The sequence below is a fragment of the Scardinius erythrophthalmus genome (genome assembly GCF_964197995.2).
Source record: "Scardinius erythrophthalmus genome assembly, chromosome: 12".
Taxonomy (NCBI): Eukaryota; Metazoa; Chordata; class Actinopteri; order Cypriniformes; family Leuciscidae; genus Scardinius; species Scardinius erythrophthalmus.
Window position 1 is genome coordinate 14,901,155 of NC_138232.1, and position 26,812 is coordinate 14,927,966.

At 35.6% G+C, this 26,812-nt stretch overlaps 1 protein-coding gene across 1 annotated transcript in view; it reads right to left on the reverse strand.

The window, feature by feature from the left end:
* The window catches only part of lrp8 (low density lipoprotein receptor-related protein 8, apolipoprotein e receptor), a 160,572-nt gene that overhangs the window by 53,359 nt on the left and 80,401 nt on the right, over nucleotides 1-26,812 (reverse strand). The window contains exon 4 of the mRNA XM_081380488.1: nucleotides 2,456-2,584. Coding sequence (XP_081236614.1) covers nucleotides 2,456-2,584 — 129 coding nt within the window. The remainder of the gene's footprint in view (nucleotides 1-2,455; nucleotides 2,585-26,812) is intronic.

Sequence of the window (26,812 nt, forward strand, 5' to 3'; positions counted from 1 at the left end):
ACACGCAAATCACAGCTATAAATCCACAGAGATAAACAAACGATGTCATGGTGCTAATCATAGTGCTAATGGTTAGAAAATGAAAAACCATAAAAGATCGAGCTAGAGTTGAAAGACGTGTCCTGTAATTCATTATTACATGATGAAGTATAAGAGAAAGCGTAAGCCTATAGTGACACAAAGACAAGAGACTTTGCACGGCTGTGTTTGGAGATTATGATAAGCACACGCGGCTAGGCTGGATAAAAGGTGCGATAATTACATATTATGAACACAGCAAGGCGATTAAATTGTGAAATATGTATTTTATAGACAAGACATTAAAGGATAATGGTCAACGCAGAAACACAATAATCTCTTTACATCCTCTTTATGATCAACCAGTGTGATCTCATCAGTATATTTAGGTTTTAAATTGTGAAGTGTAGGGGTCGACCGATCGTTTTGCCAATTTGCCGGCTGAGAAGGGTGTGCTGTCATTATACAGTATGAGAGTGGCCTCTATAGAGGCAAAATAAAAGCTATCACTGACGCCTCGTGGAGTTTGTTTTGACACACGAGACTGCGCATAGCATAGAGTAGGACACTTCAGATGTGGATTTTAAGCAGAGAATGAAACGGTATGTATACAGTACACTACCGTACGTGTTTTTATATAATTATAAAGTAATTAATTTGTTAACTAGATGATGCATTAGTGGAGAACAGCAGTATGTTTGCTGTCGAGGATGAGATTTCAGTTATTTTTTTTTATATTGTCACTGTAATACATATTTTGTTATTTTGATTAGATAACCATCAAGTGTTCTAAAAAACAAAAAAGTGGCAAAAGGCAAAAAAGTGTGAAAAGGTATACATATAATAGCCTATACATATGAGTCTAATTTCAACGCTATGGCTTTGGTGTAGACATTTAAAGATGGCCATCTTTAAGCATGACTGTTTGGATTTATATGAAATTGAAACACTTTACAGTAAGAGTCCATTTATAACATTAACTAAGGTTAATTAAAGTATCGTTCATTGTTAATTTCCACATTTACTAATACATTTTTACATTTTAAAGAAACATTAGTTAATCCAAAATGAACTAACATGAATGATCAAGGTATATATAACATATTAATATTTATACTTTGGTTACACTTAAAAAGTACAGTACATTTTTATGGTTCAGTACAGTTTTCCGATTTTTGCAATAAAGTTAAGCACTATTTTATTTGTTATGTTTGTTTTCATTCACTATCCACTATCCAAAAACTACTGATCGATTAATGTTGGTTGATTAATCGTTTATCGGCCAGTGCGGTCCAATCTAGCAATATCATTATCTGTAAAATCCACTATCAGTCGACCTCTAGTGAAATGGCACACATGCAATTTTTAAATTTGAACTGACAATGAACTGACAATAAAACAACATATGGACAGCTTCTAATGAAATAAACATTCATATAATTAAAAATGTTTAGAATTGTTAAACGAGTCCAACTAAAAGCTTAGAAGTTTCTCCATAATTTACTAAAAAACATATCAGTGTGCAAACAAACAAAAAAGTATGTCTGTGTGTACACTTCATGAAAGAATACCCGAATCCTCTACACACGCACTATATAACTCTGCTCGACACACACATATAAACAATCAAATGAATCACATGGGGGGATTGGGATGCAAAAACAGTAATATAGACAATATTACACTAATAGTAATAATCAACAGGTGATTTAGTATGCGGTACAGGAAATATTAGCCATACTAAACAAGCCAGCAAATTCACAGCTGCTCTGCAGTGGATTTATCACAGTGGAAACAGTTAAAATGCCGAGTTAACTTTTATCTATGACCCTTTCAGATGTACATCAGTAGTTTGTTATAATAATAAAGATCCTGAAGGACTTTAAAAGGCCAAATGTATAATACATAATCTCTCCATAAAAGAGGTAGTTGGAGAATCAATGCTTGTATAGATTGCATGGCAAAGAGCAAAGCAAAATCAATATTTGTTTATTATAATATAATATTAAATTGAAATACCAGTATTTGGCAGCCAGATTAATGTGTGTGTGGAAGGAAGAGAGGGAAAGTGTGTGTGTAAGCAGAATTGCTATTTTGGTATTTTTTTTTTTTAGCCATAACACATATAATACTCACTCCCACCCACTGTGATAATCTATCAATGCAAGAACCAACTGTTGGGGGTCTGAAACTAAAAATTGGGGCTCCATTTTAAAGATCCAGAGCATTCTGTAATATCTATCCTACACATCAGGAGGACATAATGAAAAGACTGTCACCTACGATTAGCTTCTGTACTTCCCTCACACATCACCACCAAATACTCCACTCCATTAAGTTCACACACATACCACACTGAAGTCTGACTATGTATTATCCAGACAGGAGCTATTTTTAGCAATTTTCTCCTTCTTTCTCTCTCCCTCCCAGGACTTACCTGCAGCACACTGCTCCTCATCTGCTCCATTTTCACAGTCCCTTTCACCATCACAGCGCCATGACAAAGACACACACTTGCTTGTTGAGCCACCACAGTCAAACTTCTCTGGTGGACATGTCTGCCGACCTACGAGAGGAGACAACAAAGAGAGATGTTTAAGGATGAAATATAAACTAATTTAAAAAAGCAATGTAGCTCCTGGATGCTGATTGGTTAATAGTAGGGTTTAACGGATCATAGTTGACACTTGATCCGTACGGACCAGGCTCTACGGTTTGGTCCGCATGTGATTTGCGGATTAATTTCACAGTTTAACAATCATAGAGTGACAGTTTATCATTTGCACATGTTTTGTCTTGCTAATTTACACATTTAAGTGATTTTAAGTCATTCAAGAGCAAGAAGAGGCAAAAGAGAACTCAATTTGGTAATCGTGCGCTGTTATCTATGTGCACAGCCGCACACACCCTGTGCACGCGCAGAGAGCTGAGCTTCAGATACAGTAGCACGCGATCACCAAATTGATTCCTCTTTCGCATCTCCTTATGCTTGAATAGATACAGTACATACAAAATGATGTCAAGTATTCATTATATTGAATCTGTGCATTAGGTCTTAAAGTGACAGCAGCCTTTAAATACCTGCTTCTGTCTGTCACTGTTAATCAAACAACAAAACACACCTTTAAGTAAGAGATAATGTACATCCAGCCAGATCACAGAATAAACCCCGACAGGGTATTCAAGTCTTGCATCACTCTGAAGGGGTTAATTCTGCTATAACAACCGGCTGGATGTACATTATCCCGCTTATAACACGGCTACTTGCCACATAAGTAAATAATTAGACACGAAATATTGACTTAGTTTGGGTCTTTAAACGCAAAGCTTCCGCGAAGAAAGCAGTTGCTAGCAAGCGGCAAGTTCAAACTAGACAGATATTTAAAGGAGACGATACAGTCTTACCACTTATTACACGGCATTTCTCCACATAAATAATTATGGCGATAAGAGACACTGATTTGAGATGAAACTGATTTGTTTTAACATCGTATCTGTTTTTTAATCTTATAATCCATTACCGTGTACAAAACAATCGTTGCAAAATGGCAGCAACTGCGTTTGTATAAAACAAGTCAGCAATACCCAGAAGACATAATTAAATAATTGTAAACAAAATATTGATTTGAGTTTTAATATTTCATTAGCTCACCAAACTCAATACTTCCGCGAAGAAAGCAGTTGCTAGCAAGTGGCAAGTTCAAACTAGACAGACATTTAAGGGATACGATACAGTATCCTAGCAAAACGTTCCTAGTAATCACAAAGCACTTCAGTTTTTACCAGTTGTTATAGGGGAAAACATCCCGCTGGATGGCGTAATTGACCAATCAGAATCAAGTATTCCACATAGTCGTGTAATAACAAACATGAATCTTATTGTCATATTGTTAACCAAAACTGAATATCACTGAAAATCAAATTTTCACACAGCATTCTCAAGACAGTGCCATAAATTATACATCTCTACATGTCTGGGAACCCAACTACAAATCAATAGCAGCCAGACTGACTTCTCTCCCTCCCATTCTTCAAAGTCTTTTGAGTAATTTTCAGTGTTTAAAAGAAGATATATGAAGACCTTTTCACTCTCTCTGACACCTCAAATCTGTGTCTGCAGACCATTGTTGCCTGAACCCTATCTATAATCATAAGAGTGAATGGCATGTCTCTTGCTGGACTCTGCTATTGTATAGCCTTCTCTGAAGAAATGGGAAAAAGACAACTGTGAATCTCATTTGAGATATCTCTTCATCTGCACATGGCCATTGTGGCTCTGCAAATTGAGGCCCAGTCCTCATCTATGGGAGCCATATTGGATTTGAGACTGACAGAAAAAAATTTTCCTATTTTAGGCCAGAGCTTAACCCAACACCACAAGGCTTGTTGGTGTGTGACTAGGGAAATGTATGAAACAGAGCGTGTTTGTTTGACCAGCGCTTTTATGTGAGTGTGTATGTTTTTGGCTTTGTCAGCATGTGTCTGAATAAACTGAATGACCCATTCTAACTGTCTGGCTGACTGCTACAGATAGCACAACCTCCTGGGAAACACAGTCTGTCTTATCTCCTCTCTCTCCTCCCTAACCCTGAAAACTACTGTGCCCACAGGGCTTTCCATTCACTGCCTTGGTTCCTGCTTGTTCACACAGCAAAATACTCACAGTGGTTTGGAAACAGCACTGCACCGATGTAAAATAAAGCAACACTGGGAATATCTTAATTATTTTAAGTAAGGAATAATTGACTCTGGGCCGTTGAATTATTAGAAAAAAATGCACACCCAAGGTGGTAATGTACCTCAGGTGTGCATTCTTCTAATAATTCAACAGCCTGGAGTCAATTATTCTGCTTATACTACGGTTACCACACCTCAAAACATTGTTCAGATGATGTATTTCAAGACATTTGTCAGGTTTTTGTCCTTAAAATGCGAAAACACATTTATTTGGCGAAGTGATATGGAACTGTAATGTGGTTAAGATCTGGCTGGAACTACTTTAGCCAAAACGTTCAAGCAATCAGAAGTATACATAGTATAGTGCACGTTAATGTGCTCATTACACTTCCTAAAGACTGTCATTAGGCTAGTTTCATGATCAGGGTTTATGACAGCATTAAGACAAAGCTGTTTTAACAGCATCTCTCATTTAAACTCCTGTAGAAAAAAAAATGTTGCTAACATTCACTTCTACAAAATCAGTTCACACTGTGATTCAATTCGATCAATCAATTCATAGCGCAGCAATGCAATTATTTGTTTGCATCACTCAAACACACATTCTTGTACATCTATCTTTGTGAGGATATTCATTGACACAATACAATCACTAGCTTCTACCCTACCTGTACCCATCACAACTAAGTGCTTAAACAGAAACCCTTACCCTAACCTTTTCCCATGGTTTTTCAGATAAGGTTATAAATAGGTTTAACCAAGTCTTGAGCGTCAAACAGGCCTTTAAAGGGTTCTCAGAAAGTGTCCTCACTTTACTCTCTTTGTCCTCACTCTGATGGTCTAATACTCAAACCAGTCTTAACAAAGATGGTTGTACAAAGACACACGTTTGTGGTAAGTACAATTTCTTTTTAAAGAAATTAATACTTTTATTTATTGGGGATACATTAAACTGATCTAAAGTGACATTTAAAATGTTACAAAAATATATTTTGTTATTTTTGTTGTTTGAGCTTTATATTCAAAGTATGACAGTTTCCACAAAAAACAGCAAGTAGCACAACTGCTTTCAACATTGTTGAATAATAAAGAAATGTTTCTTGAGCAGCATATTAGAATGATTTATGAAGGATCACGTGTCACTGAAGACTAGAGTAATTGATGCTGAAAATTCTGCTTTGCTGTGACAGGTTAAGGATAAATTACATTTTAAAATATATAAAAATAGTAAACAGTTATGTAACAAATACTGTTATAAAAGTGGTTGATGGCTGTAGTAGTAGAGTGGGTGCATTTAGAGTCAGAATGTTTGCAATCTTGCAAAACATATCACTTGTTCACTTCTTCGCATCTTCAAAGAGTATAGCACATTGGCAGCATAAATCATCTGTTTAAGAATACACAGTTCAAAAAATTTATACAATTATAACCACCACCACCAAATAACTACCTAAAGACTCTGATTGTTCTTCAATTCAGTGAGCCATCAAAACAACACCCACACTGCTCTGTTAGATGAATGGTTAGTGGATGTAACCAGAAAAGAGATGAACTCAACACATTCTCTCAGGCAGTACGAGGCAGAGGTCAGCTCAGACACAAAAGATGAGTTCAGACTGATGCATTCCCTGACGATTAGAGACGCTCTCACACAACCATGCAAGGCCTGTGGCCCTAAACTCAAAGAATAATAGTAAACTGACTGACAGTGGGATAAACTACAATAACAAAGCACATATGCATACAGTCAATGTCAAGCTTAATTTGCTGAGCAAAGCTGAGGTCTCGGAGCACAAATTCATGCGTTTATTTCTCATAAAGACAAAATAAGAAAGAGCTCCACTCCGTTAAACTCATCCTGACTGCAATGCAATTCCTCCTGGGAAAATGAAGTTATGGAAGAACCACAGGGAGCGGATGAGATTACATTAACATATTTACCTAATAATGTAAATCATTTTCTTGGTGCGGGTGTAACATGGTTAATCTAAGCCGGGCAAATGAAATTTCTCAGATACGCATCAGTACGCTCAAAGAAATAATCATTAGCTTTGCACAAACCACATTATATTATTAGGGAGGCAGTTTCAGTCAATAACGTCCGAGTGATGAGTTTCACAGTCAACTAAATTCAGTCGTTTCTGTGAGTGGTGAGAATAATATGTGTCTAAGTGGGCACTGAAACGGCTTCCATTACTCCCTCCTCATTTACCTAACTGCATCAGTTTGCATAAGCCTAGCTAAAAGTATCTGGACACTCCCCAAAATAAAAGGTTTGTCTATTCCAACTACATCCATATCTAATAAGGTTATAAAATCAAGTGTGAAGTCTCTCTCTCAGTCTAACATTTTATAGTTCTATAGATATTTCTGTCCATAAACATCAATGTTTTAAAAACTATTTTATTTTCCAAATGTGACTTTGTCAAGCCAACATTCAAGGTTTGTCCTGACAAACGTCGCTTTTCTAGGTAAATATATGCAGTGATATATTCAGTAATATGCATAATCCTTCAAAAGTTTAGGGTAAGTTCAGTAAGTAAAAAAAAAAAAAAAAAATTATATTCAGCAAGAATGCATAAAATTGATCAGAAGTGACAGAAAATACTTTGTTACAAGAAAAACCTATTTCAAATAAATGCTGTTGTTTTCCAAACATCCATCAAAGAATTCAGTTAAAAACTATTCCAGTTTCCACAAGAAATATTAATCAGCACAACCGTTTTCAACATTTGACACAGTAAGAAGAACTTAAGACTGGAGTCATCGCTGCTGAAAATTCAGCTTTGCCATCATATGAATAAATTACATTTTCAAATATATTAAAAGAGAAAACTAAATTCTATGAAATATTATTTTACTATATTACTGATTTTAATGTATTTGTGATCAAATAAATGCAGCCTTGGTAAGCATTAGAGAATTATTTCAAAAAACAATTTAAAAATCATACCGACCCCAAACTTTTGAACGACTGTGAATTTCTCTGGATTTTAATTCATTTTAATTCCACTTAGATTTGCAATTGGGATTCCTGTTTGCTACATCAATTCAAATGACTGAACTGGAATTTAAAAGGCATTCTTAATCCACTTCTGAATGGCAAACAACCCTGTTTAGCTGAACTCTGTTAAACGCTTTTGGATGAATTAGAATGCTGACTGCCAGCCAGACACAGTCATGTAAATTCTGTGCCTGAACTTAGCTTCTCTGCATCAGTACTGTAGCACTAAAACTTATTAAGATGTGTGGCTGGTGGGGAAGAATTTGTGTAAGTTAGCTATAAAGTTAAGTTTTATTAGTCCTTGGGAAGGTCATTCTTAATCAGAGTATGAGCCTCCAGGACTTTCGATGGATGTATCTTTATCACAAATGCTGACGGCTGTACACTCACACGCTGAACAACAAGAAGAGGCAGCTCTATCGATGTGCTTATCGACGGCTTTCTGGAGAACCCTTTTGATCCACAGATACAGCTCTTTCCAGCAGTCAAGGCCAGCAGCATTTTGAACCGCAATGCAAGTTTCAAGTCCAATCAAAACATTCATTAACCACTCAAATTAATGTCTACAATTTTGCATAGTTAACACATTCAGTTTCATTTTAAAATAAGAAAACCAGATACTAATCATTTGTGTAATTATTAGGTTCAGCAATTTGTGTGAATGCAACAGTGACCTCACTCAAACACACAAAACTGAATAAAGTATTTGCTGCTGTTTGCATTTTTCTTGAAGATATTTCACTTCTTGAGTTTTTAAGTTAAATTATATTTTACCACAAGGAATGCCAACTTGCGCGCTTCAGCTCCAATCAGTTTCAGCAAGCACCAAATAATTTGATCACTGTTTAGAAATCACACAAATGAAAATGTTAAGTTAAATAATGTTAACGGAATAGTTCACCCAAATGTTAAAATTGTGTCATAATTTACTAACTCTCATGTCATTCCAAAACCACTTTGGTTAAGTTATTTGTAAAGGTCCTGTATTGTCAAAACTGAAATTTCCTGGCTTTTTTCATGAGGTCTATGGGCTATGAAACTACCATGTAAGTTTCAACACAGTCAATCCACAGACAAATGCACACAACCTGCATAAAGTAGCTGTGCCTTTTCACAAGCCGTTGTGACTTCCGTATAAATGTGATGTCAGAACTACTCAGTCACCGCCTTCAGTCACCACCCCGAGCACTGCCCACCGTCAGTAAACTACATCATTGCACAGGCTTCCGAACAACATTAATATAAGAGAACAGTGGCTAATGTTTATTTATTCAGAAACGCCAAAGCAATTTAGTTCGAACTTAACCGTCTGTTCTGCATATTTCACAAGTGACTGCTTCGTCAGTCAGGCACAGTTCAATGCCTGTTTTTCAAAGAAGCTACTCCTCAAAGATGCTACAGTCCCTACAGTTCATACATAGTTTTACAAGTTGCAGCATATGTCCTCTCGTTCTGTGGGCATCCTAGCACATTTACCACAAGATATATATATTATAGAAAAAGTAACATTGTAAAAGAAATTGTAGCACATCAACTACTGTATCAGTAGGAAAGAAATAGTTACAGAGCTTCATCTGGTGTCTGTCTACTAACGTTACATATTATAAAGCAGTTAAGTGTTTCAAAATCAGTGTATAACTAGCTATTTTGGAGATTTAAATTTGACATAAAAAATGTGAGTTTGTTTACAGACAGTAACATATAAGGCCAGATTACATTTCCCACAGCAATGTCCATCATTACGGGTGTTTTATTTACTTTACTTGTGAGCATCACCAAGCCACAGCAGGCTACAGCACACACGACCCTAGTTACCTGTGGTTGGCCTGGACGTGCGTCACTCATAAAACAACAGGCCAATCAGAAGAGAGGATCATGAATATTAATTAGAAAGGCCAAAATCTACCTGTTCTTCGCAGAGCTCCTGAGAAAGGAGCTGTAAAAATATATTGGGATGGTTTTTGGTACTTATACCGCAAATAGGTATAAGGACATCAAAACCTAAAATAAAACTTTAGAAAGGTGTACAATATGGGACCTTTAATGAAACCAGAGAGGTTTCGGTGCCTCCACTGAAAGTCCAGGTAACCAAAACTTAAAGCCATAAATCAATATGAATAAAGTGGTATAATCCTACTATTGTGAAAGGATACAATCAAATTTTTCAATGAACAAATCTAATTTAGACTTATATCCACATATAAACACACATATGTTTGCCTAAATTAAATTTATTCATCATATAAAGCGATTTTATCTATTTGACTTGGTTAAACCACTTGATTCATTTGGATTCTTTTTAAGGGTTTCATTAAAAAAAAAAATATATTCATTTGTGTTTCAAAGATTAAGTCTTATGGGTTTGCATGCAGAGCCGGATTAACGCAAAGGCAAACTAGGCACGTGCCTAGGGCCCGATTGGCGGGATGGGGCCCAGACAGAGGGACAAAAAAAAAAAAGTACAAATGTCCTATCTACAATTTATTTCAATATTTATTAATTCACTAAAAATAGTGACGATGTTTATCTTAACCATAGACTGTTACATTACTGCAGTTAAACCAATTAATGTGTGCCAGCTTCTGAAAGTAACGAACGCATCCATCAGATGCTGCGAGGCTAAAGCCTAATAAGCACACAAAGAAGCACAGCTCATAATGCAGGTGTGTGAGTTGTCGTCATCTATTTTGGAGTGATTGCAATGTATTCTAAATATAAACTTGTACTGTAGATCAGCGTCATTTCTGGAAAAACATTCACCGCTTTACTACGAGTTTAAAAGAGCGCGAGCGTCATTAACGTGCCCAGACGCGACGCTTTGAATTTGCGCGTACAATGAATAACATCGCGTCGGGAGCTGACTAGTAAAAAAGCTACAAAATTAAAAGACAAGACGTCTGTATTCTAAGTTAAAAAGCCAACACACTACAACATTTTTAAATGTTTCAAATAGTCTAAAGGATCTCATATCTATGGGTCTATCTTCTAAATTCTGCTGATGATTAGATTCCTGACATTACGCCAATAATTGCACTTTATATATTTTTTTCTGCTCAGTAGCGATCGTGTCTTTCTCTTCCACTTGATTTGTGTATAGCATATTTAAGGTAGCAATGCAATATAAAAGCACTTATGCTCATCTACTGAAGTGGGATTCTGGAACTGTGAATAAATTGAATAAAACAGCAAAATAACAACAACAACAATAACATCTTCATTAAACAAAAAAGAGATTACCGTAGATAAAGTTTGATTAATATGTACAGTACCGGTAAAAGTCTGGACCCATTACTATTTTTAATGTTTTTGAAAGAAGTTTCTTATTATGCTCTACAAGCCTGCATTTATTTGATCAAAAATACAGAAAAAAAAAACAGGAATATTCAGCAAGGATGTGTTAAATATATAAAAAGTGATAGTGAAGACTTTTTTAAAACAACTCTTTAATAATCAAAAATCCTGAAAAAAAGTATCACAGGTTATAAAATAAATATTAAGCACCATTTCTAACATTTGATAATAAAGAATGATCACGTGGCACTAAATTCAGCTTTGCATCACAGAAATATAAAGTATAGTAAAATAGAAAACCATTATTTTAAATTTTAATAATATTTCACTATATTATTTTTCTGTATTTTTGATCAAATAAATCCAGGCTTGATGAGCATAAGAGACTTCTTTCAAAAACATTAAAAATAGTAATGTGTCCAAACTTATGTACTGTGTAAGTAAAAATATACTGCTTTTAAAATTAAATGTTGTATAAATAAAAAGGTTAGGAATCATATTTGTTTCAAGTGTTTTTTTATTGGGGGTGGGGGGCCTCCAACATGAATTTTGCCTAGGGCCTCCTAATGTCTAGAACCGGCTCTGTTTGCATGGGTGAGTAAATGATGAAATTTGTCATGTTTAGGTAAACTATCCCTTTAACGACACTAAAACAAATCAGTGTTAAACAAAATTAATGAAATTGCATGTGTTAAACTAATATTGAGAGCCCTAGTTACCACCAGAACACAGAGGTAAACAGAGGTCAGTGAAACCTCTCAATCGACAGTGCCACACACAAAGCCTGAATAACTGATCACAGTGGGGAATCTTAACTGTCTTACTCTATTGATTCACTTTTCTCCATTTTATTGACACATTTGCCACTAAACAAGGAAACATACTGATTTATGCTACAAACGTACACTTTAACAACTTGACGCAGATGATTGAATGTGTGTGTGGTTATGTGGGTATAATGCTCGGCTCAGTTTTGACCTGAATCCATCTAAAACCCAAACGTGTTGATCCCATTAGGAGGAACACTGGGATCTATTCTGCATTCAGTGGGGATGGGCTACTATAATCTAAGGGTGCTTGTACTATATGCTAATGTGATTTTGATTAACTGCCTCGCTAATGCCCCTTCACTGAGAGGTGGGGACGGGGGGAGAAACTTAAGAGTTTATCATGGTGAAACCTCCCAGTCATATTTAGCTCTTTTACGGCATGAGGAAGCCTTATTAATTCTGATGTCCTAACCTGTTACCTGACAGGAAATTGCTTTGCTAATCAATTTGTCTGGTGACTCTTTTACATTTGAAGAGGGACTGAACGGAGCTAAGGGGAGGAGCTACACATCTGTTAAATACTATAAAAAAATGTAGATAATCCCAGCATGCACTGCAATCCTTGTATCACTTTTTTTAAAAGAGCACTTATGAAAATGATATACTTCAAAAGAATACACTTGTGTGAACTGGATAATGTTTCTGGATACTAATTTACATTTTCTTTCCCACTAGTAGAACTTAAGTACATCTTTATATGTAATTTATCACAACAGTTAAAATTATAATCAAGTACCTCACGTGCTTAAGTGTTAGTCAACACATCAAAATAAGTGTACTTTAAAATATGATTAAAAGATTATTAAAATATAAGGAATTAAAATGTAAAACTTTTAATTTGACTATTACAAAGTGCACTTTTTAAAAGTGTACTTAAATGTGTGAAGAAACAGTCATGAAAGTGAACTCTTTAAGAACACTTAAGTGGTCTTTAATTATATTATCGGACAATGCAGTTTAAAAAAATATATACTTTTAGGATTTGAAGTAGCCTACAAATATACATTCAATTAAATTAAGAACAGTTTTTCACAAAGGAACATATTCATTGCATTCAATACAAAAGATTAGGTCAAAATAGTTACAACTAATTAAAAAATAATGGACAATTTCCCCTAATATGGCATTTTTGCTCTTATTAGAGTATCCTGTCATTAGCTTAGCAACATAGCTACCTTTTGTGTGCTGTGTGTTTCTGCCTGTAAAGGACCATATTGGCCATTTCAGCCATAGCCTGAAATCATATCAAAAATAAATAATATGAAAACAAATAAATAAAAGAATTTGAGCACATATTGGAGATTCAATCCATAGCAAATTACTGGGCAATCAAACATTCATAAAGTATACCAGATTTCAAAGTCATGCTTATGAACAACATAAATAAATGTGGTATGTTGAAAAAAAAAAAATCTATAAACAAGATTTTCTACCCTGAGCAGTACATCAGTATGAGAGAAAATAATTAAAACAAGCTGAAAACTGGCCTGGACCCACAGCTAAGCTATAGTAATATGTCTCCATAGTGCTTTGCACCAATTAAGCTAATAACACCAAATCAATACACACTCAATACAATTTAGGTGCAGGGAAAAAGACTTCTGATGTCATGAGCAGCGATCCTTCAGACAGAAGTGAAAATGGCACCAAAAAAAAAAATACTTTGACAACAACACACAACTAAGCATATTGCACAGCTTTACATTATTAGTGTGGTATTTTAATTAACTAATCAGTTTATTACTTATTTACTTTTTTGTTGTGATAAAGTGTGATAAAGTGAGCAATTGATTAAATTACATCATCAATTATTTCTGGAATGATATAAGAGTAATAAAATGAGATATAGAAAATGACAACGACTACATTCATTCAGGCAGGGGAAGAAGATTAAAGTGGAAGGTGAATCCACTGTGTGAGGGTTCTATATTCCATTTGAGACGGCTGCTCTGTACAGCACGAGGAGAGAGCTGTCATTTATATCTATAAAACTCCCCTGTGTCTCCACTTCACTTCACCACTCAACCCATAAGGGAATAAATCTGATACAAATCAGAGTGAGATGGATAGAAACGGACAGAGATCAACAGAGCGTTGGGGGAAGATGAAGAAATATGGCAGAATGAAGGGATGAAAATGAAGACAACACAAGACAGAGAGGGCAAGCACCACAGACTTGTGACAGCAGGAAAATTTGTTGGCAGGAAGGTTTTTATCATTTTGATGTTAATATAATATAATCAGCAATGTATTAGAAACAATATCACCATACAATCTCACTTGGAGGAGGAAATTATAGGATGGTACTGTACATTAACGCTGAAATAAACACCACCATCATTTCTTCAGAAAAAAAGATATAACCGTGTCAACAAAAATGTTAAGCAGCACAATTTTTTATTTTAATGTTAATGTTAATAATAAAACAAAATAAATTCTTGAGCCCAAATTAGCAAATTAGAATGATTTCTGAAGGATCAAGTGACACTAAAGACTGGAGTAATGGCTGCTGAAAATTCAGCTTTGCCGTCATAGGAATAAATGATTATAAAATGCAGTAATTATAATAATTGTAAAATACAGTATATTAAAATCGAGTTTTTAAAATTATAATAATATTTCACAATATTACTGTTTTTACTGTATTTTTAAACAAATAAATTAAGCTTTGGTAAGCAAACCTTTTAAAAACTTTTTTTTTTTAAAGTACCATCCCCAAACTTAAAAATAAAATAAAATAATTGAGTAAAAGGTCACAATAGATTACAGATTTGAAAAACTGAAAAACAGAACCATGGTATGACCATTAGGGATGCACCGATATATCGGCCGATTGTTTAAAAACAGCCGAATGGGGTGGCAAAACCGTGTCTGACTGTTACTCATGCTGTACTGTGTGTGAGGAAAACGTTTCTTGTGTTGAATTTATTGCTGTTAAAGTTAACGTGACAATAACACATTAACGGTTTAAAAAATAGTGGCGTTAGTGGTTGTTCTCACACACATCGGTGCTGAAACATCTTATAAAAGTGAATTTTGCATAATCTGTCCCCTTTAATACAATCAAACTATTGGTATTGGTATCACTATCAGCAGATATCATTCTGAATAATCGGCTTTTGTTATCGGCGGAGAAATTTTGTATCGTACATCTCTAATTACCATCTGATGACATCACTGTACCATTGTACAACAAAATGCAGCAAAAAACAAAGAAAGATTCTGATAAAAAGGCGGATGGGCAGGGGTGCCTCCAGACAAATGAAGTGCGTCACATGCCAACAAATGCTAACAAAGCCTGTGCTGTTAGCAGACGTGCTGATCCGGCACAAATAGCAGGCTAAAACACATGCACAGGCAGAACCACATTTACAGCTTCATTAGTCTGTGGTGAGACACTTAAAGGGATAGTTCACTCAAAAATGTATTCTGTCATCAATTAAAGATAATTTACAAGTTGTTCCAAAACTGTATGAATTTCTTTCTTCTACTGAACACAAAAGAAGATAAAGAATGTCCGTAACCAAACAGTGCATTGACCCCATTGACTTCCATAGTATTCCATACTATGGAAGTCAATGGGACCCATCAACTGTTTGGTTACCCATATTCTTCAAAATATATTCTTGTGTTCAGCAGAAAAAAACAAAAACATTAATTTAGGTTTGGAACAACTTGAGGTTGAGTACATGATGACATCATGAGTACATGATACTACAAATATGCAATGTGCCTGGGACAGACTGGGAGGGTTTATGCTACAAACACACACTGGCCAGCGATCTAACACAGCACATTGTGAGCGCCCATCTTTGTCTGTGTGCGCACACATAAGTACATCCTAAATTGATGTCTAGGGCAAACACATGACAGGAATCCTATAAGCTGTAAATCGATAGTCTCGGTCTTGCTTTAATTACACATTCTCTGGCTCTCAAGCGGGTCTCTACAGATTTGGCCCACTGGAGGTAATCTTAACAATGAGAGGGGAAATACAGTGGATTATTGCACTGGGGGGGGGGGGCGTTTCTGAACAAGCTGACATTTAAACGACACACTTAAAATAAATAAAAAATCATACCAGCAGTGGAAAAAAACGAGGGGAATTAGCAAAGGAAATAGCACAGTGCCCTATGGATGTGCTCAATAATTCATGACTAAATATTGCTTCAAGAGGGCAAAAACACTATTTAATATATTCTCACAAGCAAATAAAGGAGATCTGAATGCAAATCTCTATGGTTTTCCAAAATAATGTTTTTTTTTTCTTCTGAATTCTCAAATTATTATTTTTAATGCTATGAGAGAACAAGAACTGTTTTTGGATTTAAAGAAACAAAAAATGTCTGGATTTAAAGGGAAACATTCATTCATCAAGTTTTCATAATTCATGTTGACTTGTTAAATTTGTGTTGCCCTTGTTTGAGCCTTCCAAACTGAAGAAGCTGTTTTTGAAGATTTTTTGATTGTGATGTAGCAGCACTTCAAGCCACATGCATGAAAAACAAATTAATCTTTCCTTTGTTGCAATCACAAGATTCACTCCCATGAATCAATAATGTGGCAGGCCAGATTTAAAAGTCAAATGGCATCACTTCAAAAGTTTTGGCACTCAACTTGGCTTTATAACCTGGATGTTTGTAGGCATTGTCACTTCTGGCTTTATGTTCAGGTCAAGCGCTGCGGTTCACTCTTTGATGTCCAGCGTGCATCAAAGCATTTTATGAATCAAGCCAGACACAGAAGATTCCCAGCTATTGAAATCACAGCAAATGAACCCTGTTGTCTTGTGCCAGAGGGCATGTAAATAGGATTCTGAATTTGGGGCATCGCCAACGGATTCAGATTTATGGTGAGCAGATCCACGGATGTAGACAGTGGAGCATGAGATGGGAAAATCATGAAATGGGCAAATCTCTCCTTTACCAAAGAATTAATTAGAAATAAATCAATATTTGTTTTTTTAGAGCCACAATTGTAATACTCTTTAAGGACACTCTAGATAAAAATGGAAGAGAAAGTATTTTCACATTTAAAAAAATTACACCCCGCACAAGACAAGAGTGTGTGGACTCAACAACAAAAAAATTACACACAATTATGTATAGTCACATTTTATAAATTTATCAGAAAAAGCTGAGGTAATGAAAGGGGCTGCCTCTTTAATAGCGCTAATTTGCTCCATGTGTTATGGAACATTTATCAGCCTGGGTCGCTCAGGTGAGGCATCCAGCTTGAAGGATCTTCTGCAACACTGATACTGACGTACACTATAAATGAAGGTAGCGGATGCTTATGAAAGGCTGATCGCTTTAATTCGCCTGCAACACAATGCTGCTTTTTTCACAGACAAGAATGAAGAATGAGAAAGAGAAAAGAATAGACAAGAAGGAGAGTGGGAGTATGAGCACATTATTCTTGTCTTCACTTTTTCAGTCTTTAAAAAAAAGTGTTTAGAATAATATTAAGTTTGTATGTATGTATGTATGTATATATGTATATATGTATATATGTATATATATATTATATATATTATATATATATATATATATATATATATATATATATATATATATATATATATACATACACACACACATACATACATACATATATACATTATTAAATACACAATATTAAACTTAATACATTAAATAATAAATTATATATTTTTACAACATTTTGTAACGTTGGCTTAGGAGAACTGCCCTCAGACAAAGAAATGCACCAGAAAATTTGATTCACATTTTTCGAATTATGAGCCGTACAAATTATCCATGTCATGTAAAACAGCTTAAATGTGCCTAGAAGCATTAGTGTACAAAAATGGAATTAATGTATGGATACAATGAATGCAGCCACTATAGAGATAATTAAAGATATGTTTTTCTTTGTTTGCATTATTCATTATTCGTGTCACATTTTTTATATTTATATTTATTCACATATAAGCAAATAAATGTGAATAAATAAATCAATAAAGAAGCAAAAGAGTCAATTGTAGAATAGTTCCCCCAAAAATTAAAATTAAGTCATAATTTCCTAACCCTGGTGTTGTTCTAATGCTGTATGCCCGGACCACTCGTCAATATACTGGCAGTGGAAAGCATCTAGCATTAAGCTTTTTAAAAAAGACAAAAAAGTATCACAAATCTGTGAAAGGATTGTGATGATTAATTAACATAAATACTTAATTAGAATTGGATTTTAAGGTCATATTTTCCCCATTTTTAAATCTTGATCTGTATGATCTGAGAATGAGCGAATATTTTGCTCATATCCATTCCAAATTCCTATTATTAAAATAATTTTACAAGAGCTCACAATGTAATTTTGTGCCCTTATATGAATATGATGCAGTTTATGGGAACATGCTGGTTTTTGATCCTATAGAAAAAAACTCATCCAACAATGATCTTACATCAAAACCAGCACCATCATTATTCCAGAACACCTAGCAGTTTTATAATGTGAAATGTTTTCAGATATCGAATCATTGCATATCATACTATACACCAATCTATTTCCCACAAAGAAATCTAGCCACATACATCATAGTGACACCACACCATAGTGCTGATTCAATGGAAACGCAGTGATATACAGTCATTAAGACCTAAAGAGACTTGAAATGGTGATCTGGACCTACAGTAGGCTGAAGGCACTGATGGAGGATCAATATGGAACTGGTGAGATCAAAGGTCACTAATTATGGGTAAAAATGAAATTGATGGAATCACACAAAGGATGTTCAGAGAGCATTTTTACTTAGGCAGATGTCTCAGACTGATCTTTTTCTGCAGATTGTGTCCAGTGGGGCACAATTAAACACGCTATCCATCCATCATGTTGATCACTCCAGGAATGATTGGAGGAGTCCAACAGGCAAACACTGCAGATGTTTATTCTTTTGAGATTACATGGGAAGTCGACAGCTTCCTGTTCCTTCTGACCTCTGCTGGCTTTCGTAAACTTGTAAATGTGACATTATGTATGATCTTTCCCTACAAGATAAACACATGCAAAGGACATTCAAACCCACAAACGCACTCAAGCCTGTCACACACTGACCATGAAATTAAGTACAGACCCTCAATATCCATGTTTCCATGCCTTTGGACAATTAAACGTGCCTGCAGGGAATGAAGCTTCTTGACCCAATCCAAAAAGTCCTCTGCACAGTGTGAGCAGCCCACTTTAATGTCCCAGAGTGCTTCACAGCCAGTTACTGTCACTTTGACATGACCTGCTCTCATGAGACGCCTCAGTCTTTGATAGGTTTAGTTCAACACTAATTAGTCTGACAGTCTGGGAAAATATAAACAAAAGCAATGCTGATTAGTTAATTATAAGATATAAGAGAGTTTGAAGAGCTATTCTAATATGTAATTAAATCTTTGTTTTAGACGAAGTGAATTTCTAAATTGATTGCTGAATTGGTTTATTCCTCTATATTAGAAGCCTCAAACTGGCATGTTTCCTGACATATTTCAAGTGGAGTCAAGTGGATTTTGAATTCAGTGTACAAAAAAATTACAGAATTTGTATCTTTGAAAAATAAGTTGCAAAATATTATGTATTAAAAAAAAGTTGTTAATCTAAAATGGCAGTAACCACACATTCCAATAGTCACACAAACAATAAACAAATAAATAAATAAAAATGTATATATAATTATAAATGAGTTACAAAACTATAAAATATCCCTTTTCTTTTTTTACATACATATATAATTTACATACATATATAATTTACATATTAAAAAGTGCTGATTCTGGCCCATGTTTCCTGAATCTGGGCCATGCTTCCTGATCCAATCCTCACCCTTTCTGACCATTTCCTGTCCTTGCTATACTATCAATAAATAATTAAAAACAACAACTTGGCTCAACAGCTTCAACTTTTGTAGTCAGCAGTTGATTCCTGGTGCTTGAGCTCAGTTTGATAGTGAGAAAAATCAGCACTGATGGGCGCTAATTTAAAATGCCAGCACAAACCGCGTGACTAAGAAGCAATCGGGCTGCGCTGATGCCTCCGCTCTGGCAGCCGGGAATAGAGCGCGTGGCCGGGAGACTAGGGCTTGCTCTTGGGCAGCAGCAGTGCTCCTGGAGTGTGGCCACATGGGAAATTACTTCAGGGAACCGCTGCCTGAAGCATGAAATTGAACCCATCCGGTGCATCTGACTGGATCCCTCCATAATATTTAAAATAATTATGTAGGAAAACTCCAGAGCAAGGTTATAATAGGCCCAGGTCTTTGTTTCCTGGCTAAACTTGTCACCTACCAATATAAAAGCAACACTGATAGAGTCTTGGGAATTGATAATGGAAACCTACACAAATACATTTTTTTGCATAACAAATGAAATAACACTTATAAAGTGAGTTCATTCTGAGTATAAAAACACACTGAATAAATTGCTGATGCATATTGAGACTGATGAATAATGTGAAATTTGTTGTTACATTTCTTAGGCTAATCTGAAAAGCTAAAAGGCAATGCACAATGAGGTCTGTGATTAAACCAATTCAATCATTAAGAACGAGTAAAATCCCATGTCATGCTGAAACATCTATATACGTGAATAAGAAGAAAACCTTATGCAGAAGATGGTAATTCTTTCAGTTTTGGTTTAATATTGTGGAGCATTATATTGTACATTATATTGTACAAATGTTTTGAAGACTACTAGTCTAAAATTGCATGCCAGGAGCTTGTATTTTTCCAAGTTAAGTTACATTTTAACCCTTAAATGCATACCTCGGGTCTCTAGTGACTCGGGACGTCATTCATTACCCTCCTTATTAATTGTTTAAAGTTAGACATCAACCTTCTTAGTATTCATCAATCAATTCATTATAAACATTATAACAAGAATTAATAATAATAATAATAATAATAATAATAATAATAATAATAGGATCGCCAACAGAACCGATGTGTGTAACAGTGCAAGTATATTTTTTCTGTACAACAATAACTGAATCTTTGATGACTGAATAAGTGCAATTCACCTTTATTCCACAAGGTGACAATGTTTAGTACACAATGGTAAAGTGACGTTTCACTCATAGTTACCGCAGGCAGAAAACAAAATAATAGGAAGTATCACCAGCAAAACGCAATCAAATATTAGTGTCACTGTCACTTGATGGTGGATCTGGTGAAGAAACTGTCAGCGATCAAAATATTGATTTTAAAGATGTTGAAAATAGTTTAGAGAATACGTTTGAGATTGTGAACACGGGCCAGATGCTGAATGCATTGGGAAATGAGCTCTGGCGAGGACAGTGATGATGGTATAAAACATCTGCTCAAACTGAACACTTCCAAGCTCCAAAAGGTAACAAAATATGCTTTATTTGATTCTTCTGTAATTGTTACTCTAATATCAAAAGAGTTTTATATTATCGAGGCAGGTAGAGATCCATCAATGTTAGATAAAGATCTGGGTCGCTAAAGACCCGAATATGCAATAATGATTGGCAAAACATTCATGCATTTAAGGGTTAACAGAATCATCCAATTAAATCCAAAAGAATTTCATTAAATGGCTGATGCAGTAACTACTGGTTTTATAAGAATTCATTTTAGAAATGAATTATGCTGAAACAACAGATGTGTACATGTACGTTTAGGGATTTCCTACTGTATGACATTTAGAAGCTTACATAAGTAAAGGAATTTTATTATTTTATTAAATAACTAACACTTATTTTCCTTGAAAGAAGAACATTTATATGCATTTGAATTCTGAATGACCCTAAAACTTGGGCCAGAGTTACTGTTTTTCTGAAAATATCAAAAGGGAGAAACATAATTAGACAGGTATTTCCAACCTTATATGATCGAGGTATCCAGATTTGCTTCTTCCTAGTAACAAAGAATTATACATATGCAAAACCAATCAAGTTGGAGAAAACTAATGTAATGAATCATGTCATCTTTGTTATGTTCCTATTCTAAACAAAATTAGTCTGAGATCCTGCCGACCGTGATTAAAGCATATTGAAAGGCATTGTATGGAGCCTGTCTGGTTACTGCTGCGCAAACACTAAAGATCTAAATCCCAAGTGATAGTGTTCATAGGGGGCGAGACGTTGTCCGACTTGAAGCAAGATGTCGCCAGTAGACGCGCTAGAGTTCGTAAGTGTCGATTAGGAGACGCTACGCTTAGGTTAACTTAAGTCAGGTGGATAGGGGTATTTCTATGGCACATACAAGCATAGTCTTTTGTAGTTTCTCTTGCACAACAATGCATTTCAATCTTTTTTTTTTTCTTCTTCTTCTTTTCCAAAAGCACCTGATGCAACATCCACCTAATTTTCCTTAGTTTAAATCCAACAGGATTTGGTGGAGAAAAAAACACCAACCAATTTCTAAGGAAAAATTAATCCAATCAGACTCATGATCTTGTTCGTTTGAGATCAGTTCTGGAGATGTACACATTTAACATAGCAACATAAAGGTTAGAAGTTAATTGCAAATTAGTCAACAAAGAATTTGAGACTTGTGGAGGAGTGGAGGTTACATCACATTCACAGCGACACATGATTACATCTTTGAGTGTAACCAAAAAAGAATAATATTGCAATCATCTGACCTTGATTGAGGAGATTGTGACAGAAGCAGAGGTCTTGCAAGCATGTTGAATGTTTACTTGTGCTTTTTTTGGAAGATAAGATTTTTGGAGAAGCTGATTACACTTCAATGTCAATGCCTAAGGCAGTCTGGCTTTGTTCCTCTGGATTCGATCAACGCTGAAAGGTGTGGAGCACTCAAATGCAAAGTTCCAGTACAGAATGTAAAAATGAAACTTGTTTGAATATCCAATCTTTTAAAGCATATCAAGAAACTACATTTTTAACATTTTCTTAAGGAAATATTTGTTTTTAAGATTTGTTTTCACTATGTGGCTACTAGGGGTACACTGGTTGGTTGAGACATTTCTAGGTGGTTTATTTAAAAAATAAATAAATAAACAAATGAATTAATTAATTAAATTGTTTAATAAATTATTTAAAATGAATGCTGTTCTTTTGAACTGTCAGTTCATCAATGAATCCTGAAAAAAGTATCAGTTTCCACAATAATATTAAGCAGTACAACTGTCTTTAACTGTGATAATTATTAAAGGGGGGGTGAAATGCTCATTTTCACTCAATCTCCTGTTAATCTCGAGTACCTATAGAGTAGTATTGCATCCTTCATATCTCCAAAAAGTCTTTAGTTTTATTATATTTATAAAAGAAAGATAGGCTGTACCGAGTCTTTCCGGAAAAAAACGAGCGGCTGAAGGCGGGCCGTGTGGGCGGAGCAAAAGCTGTGCTAACGCACCGAGCTAACAACACGCAGAGACATTTGAAGCAGTTTTACTCACCGCCCGGTTCCAACGCACGACCGCGAACCTTTATCATTGTGACTGCTCGATCTTTAAGCATTAGACGATCTGCAAATCCGTCGATCTGGGCTTTGTTTATAAAACAAGCATCGTCGAAATGCAGGGAACAAACAGTCCTGCACAACCTCCGTTGATGCTCTGAAAAAACAAACTCCATCCACTGGTCCCTTAACGCCGGGTTCTTTGGGAATCTGTGCAGGGTTGTCTTGCGCTGGCAACCAAAAACCCACTTCTTTGGTGACATTGACTTCCCTAAAGCCGAGCATAGCGCTTTGATGGGCGTACTGCTTTTGCTCTCTCGCTCTGGTCTACGGTTGCGCGCGCGCCCGCGTCCTTCCGGAGAAGTGCCCTTAGGACCCGTATAAGGAAATTCCGACCCAGCTGACGTCACACAGGCCCATACTCGAAAAAAACTTTCCGAAACTTGTGACAAACCGGAAGGAGCATTTTTGGAACAGAAATACTCCTTCAAACGTACAATTTAATTTTTTAAACTTTGTCCATGTTTAGCATGGGAATCCAACTCTTGAACAGTGTAAAAAACTCAGTATGCATGAAATAGCATTTCACCCCCCCTTTAATGTTTCTTGAGTCCAAATCAGCATAAAATGATTTCAGAAGGATCATGTGACACTGATAGTAATGATTTAAAACAGTAGCATTTAAAAGTATTAAAAAAAATACACAAATTATTTAAACATGTTGCGTTAGCAAGCACCACTAATTAAGCTCCTTTTAATTCACTATGACAAAGTTTCTTGTCTAGGTCTGTATACAGAAGGCTTAACAATAAAAGGCAAACAGTTTGACCAGAGATCCTACAGTATATGCAAATCCGTCCCACAACAGCTGGAAGGGCCATGAAATAACCCTTTATCCAACCCCAATTTTCTCTGTCACACACACACACACACACACACACACACACACACACACACACACACACTAAATGTGGCTTTGGAATACACAAACACACACTTCATCAAGCTGATTAATAACCACCCAATCAAGGCAAGGTGCCCATCTCATTTTTCATAATCATGCCAGCATATGATCCCAGATTCAGTTTTGTACAAGCACCTGAGTCATGTCCACATGCTCCTGTTTATTACGTTTTAATGCAACCATAATGACTGCCCTGCTGTTCCCATTGATCAAGATATGCCATACTGAGAAACCACAGAGCCTGGGTCGTTTTTCAATATTACTTAATATTACCAGGTTGAGCACAACATGATAGTCTGCTGTAATGGTGTAACAGTACTTATACTCTGCATTACCAGAGGGAGGCAAATGTTGGGGAATCTAGACCATTTTCAAGGCACAAAGAGGGGTTTGTGTAAAGAAGCTGTGAAGAACTATGATTCATGTGACTCTGTGTGACTTTGCTCTGATAGAAGGAGAACCTCTGTAGAGGCCACCAAACAAAGCTAAGAGCAATTGTGAAAAGCAATCTAACACAGACCAGGGATATTGGGAAATGTGTCTGGATACAGCTGCAAGCTTTGACCTTGGACTAGTGGGAATATATCTATGTATTTGTGTGTATGTCTCAAAGCCATACAAGTTATTTTACCTCAATGCATTGGATTAGCATTTAGATATTCATGTAAGCTGATTTGGATGGACATTAACAAGCAAATCGTATAAAAATAGTTTCTGCAAAAAAATATTTGGTGGTGAAATCCACATCATACTTGAGACAAATGTTACAGAACACACATAATTTCACACCTGTCCATCATATGGTGACGGTCTCTGTGGGTGGGAGCTTTGAAACTAGCACAACCTCCATCCCTTTATGGCACAGTTGTCATTATCATTCCACTTCATTTTTAGAGACATCCAGAATATGAACATACAAAAGTAGAGTACCCTGATGCATGACCTATTATATCACTAGATATCTTTTTGGTATCTGCCATTTTGTAGATATCTGGCCAATATCGAAAAGTTGATGATTGTTGTGGTCAACAACAGATACATTTCTGATATTAACATTTTATAATAAATACATTAAAATATTAAGGCGAGACACTACAGGTGAATAGGGTAAAATTGTTAACTTACAGATATCACCATCAAACTTTACCAGTTGATTACTCACATGAATAGGAGAAAAAAATGCATTGCAAGTTTTCTGTAATTTAATTTTTAAATATGCTAATGAGGCTATATCTAATTAAATATGCGCTAATTTGCATATATTTTGAAGTGACAAATCTGACCATTGAAAAAAACAAGGTTCAAAATTATTTTTGCATTTTGTTGATATATTCATTGAAAATACATTTTCAGAGGGGATTATGAATATCCCCTTTTGTTACCCTGTAAATCAGAAAATACTGGCAATAGCCTTAAAAAATAGATTTCCGCCCTATTTTTAGGCATAAAATGTCATATAAATCAGGCCAAGAATGATATATCAACAAATCCCTCGGAACAAATCTTCACAATATAGTTAGGAATACGACTGTAAAGTTTGGTGTATGTAGGTGCTACAGAAGTGGAAAATCGTCACTAGGAGTGCAAGAAAAAACTCATTTTGAGAAAACGGCCTTTAAAGATTTTTATGGCAAAATTCCACTAATTTCTATTGAAAGCCATGAATTACAGACTAAATATGCTTTAGGTCCAAGTAAAATCAATGTATCACACTGTTTAACATCCAAAACTCATTATTGCTTCATCCATCACTGATCATAACATCCAAAACAACACATCAACAGTCCATTACACAGGTGGAATGGAAAAACTAAATACCGGTATCACAGGAAGTGCATCTCTGTCTGACCCAGTTGGTGGTCACTGAGCCTGTATTTAGTCAGGATCCGTCTCTTCTTCTCTGACAGTGTGCAGATACTCTGTCAAAGAACAATTTAGTCTACTTTGTTTGCTTTCTCCAATGTTCTAAATATTGATATTTTGAATGATTTATAATTAGTTTTGTTCTGTTGAGTTGTTTTGAACCAGTGCTGAAGGGAGCCTGGCTGGTTAGCTTCACCATCAGCTGACTGAGGGGACTGTTTTCAGGATTTGGCTTGTGGGTTTTAAAGGAGAACTCCGGTCAATTTTAACATTGAGCTAATTTTTTTGTACATTTGGAGTGCTGTCAATACAGAGAACAACGACAAAAATCGGTGTTGCCTACACCGAGTTATTCTATTTTTTAAATTTGCACCCTGTTGACTTCAATGGGGCAAGTTTTAAACCTGCTTTTAGCCTCTTAACATCCTTGATGTGTCATTACAAGTGCACAGAAAATGTGAGTGATTCCTTCAGAGTGAACACGAGTGAATCTGACTGCAGTAGATGTGAAAGATATGTATAAAAATGATGTTATTTAAGCCAGTGCAAATACCTGTGTTTACATCCTGTTTTCGGTTGAAGTCCAAAGTAGTCGATTGCCGAGTTCACGCGTGATCATAGGTAACTAAACCTATGCGCGTGAACTCTGCAATCGACTACTTTGGACTTCAACCGAAAACAGGATGTAAACACAGGTATTTGTGCTGGCTTAAATAACATCATTTTTATACATATCTTTCACATCTACTGCAGTCAGATTCACTCGTGTTCACTCTTTTTTT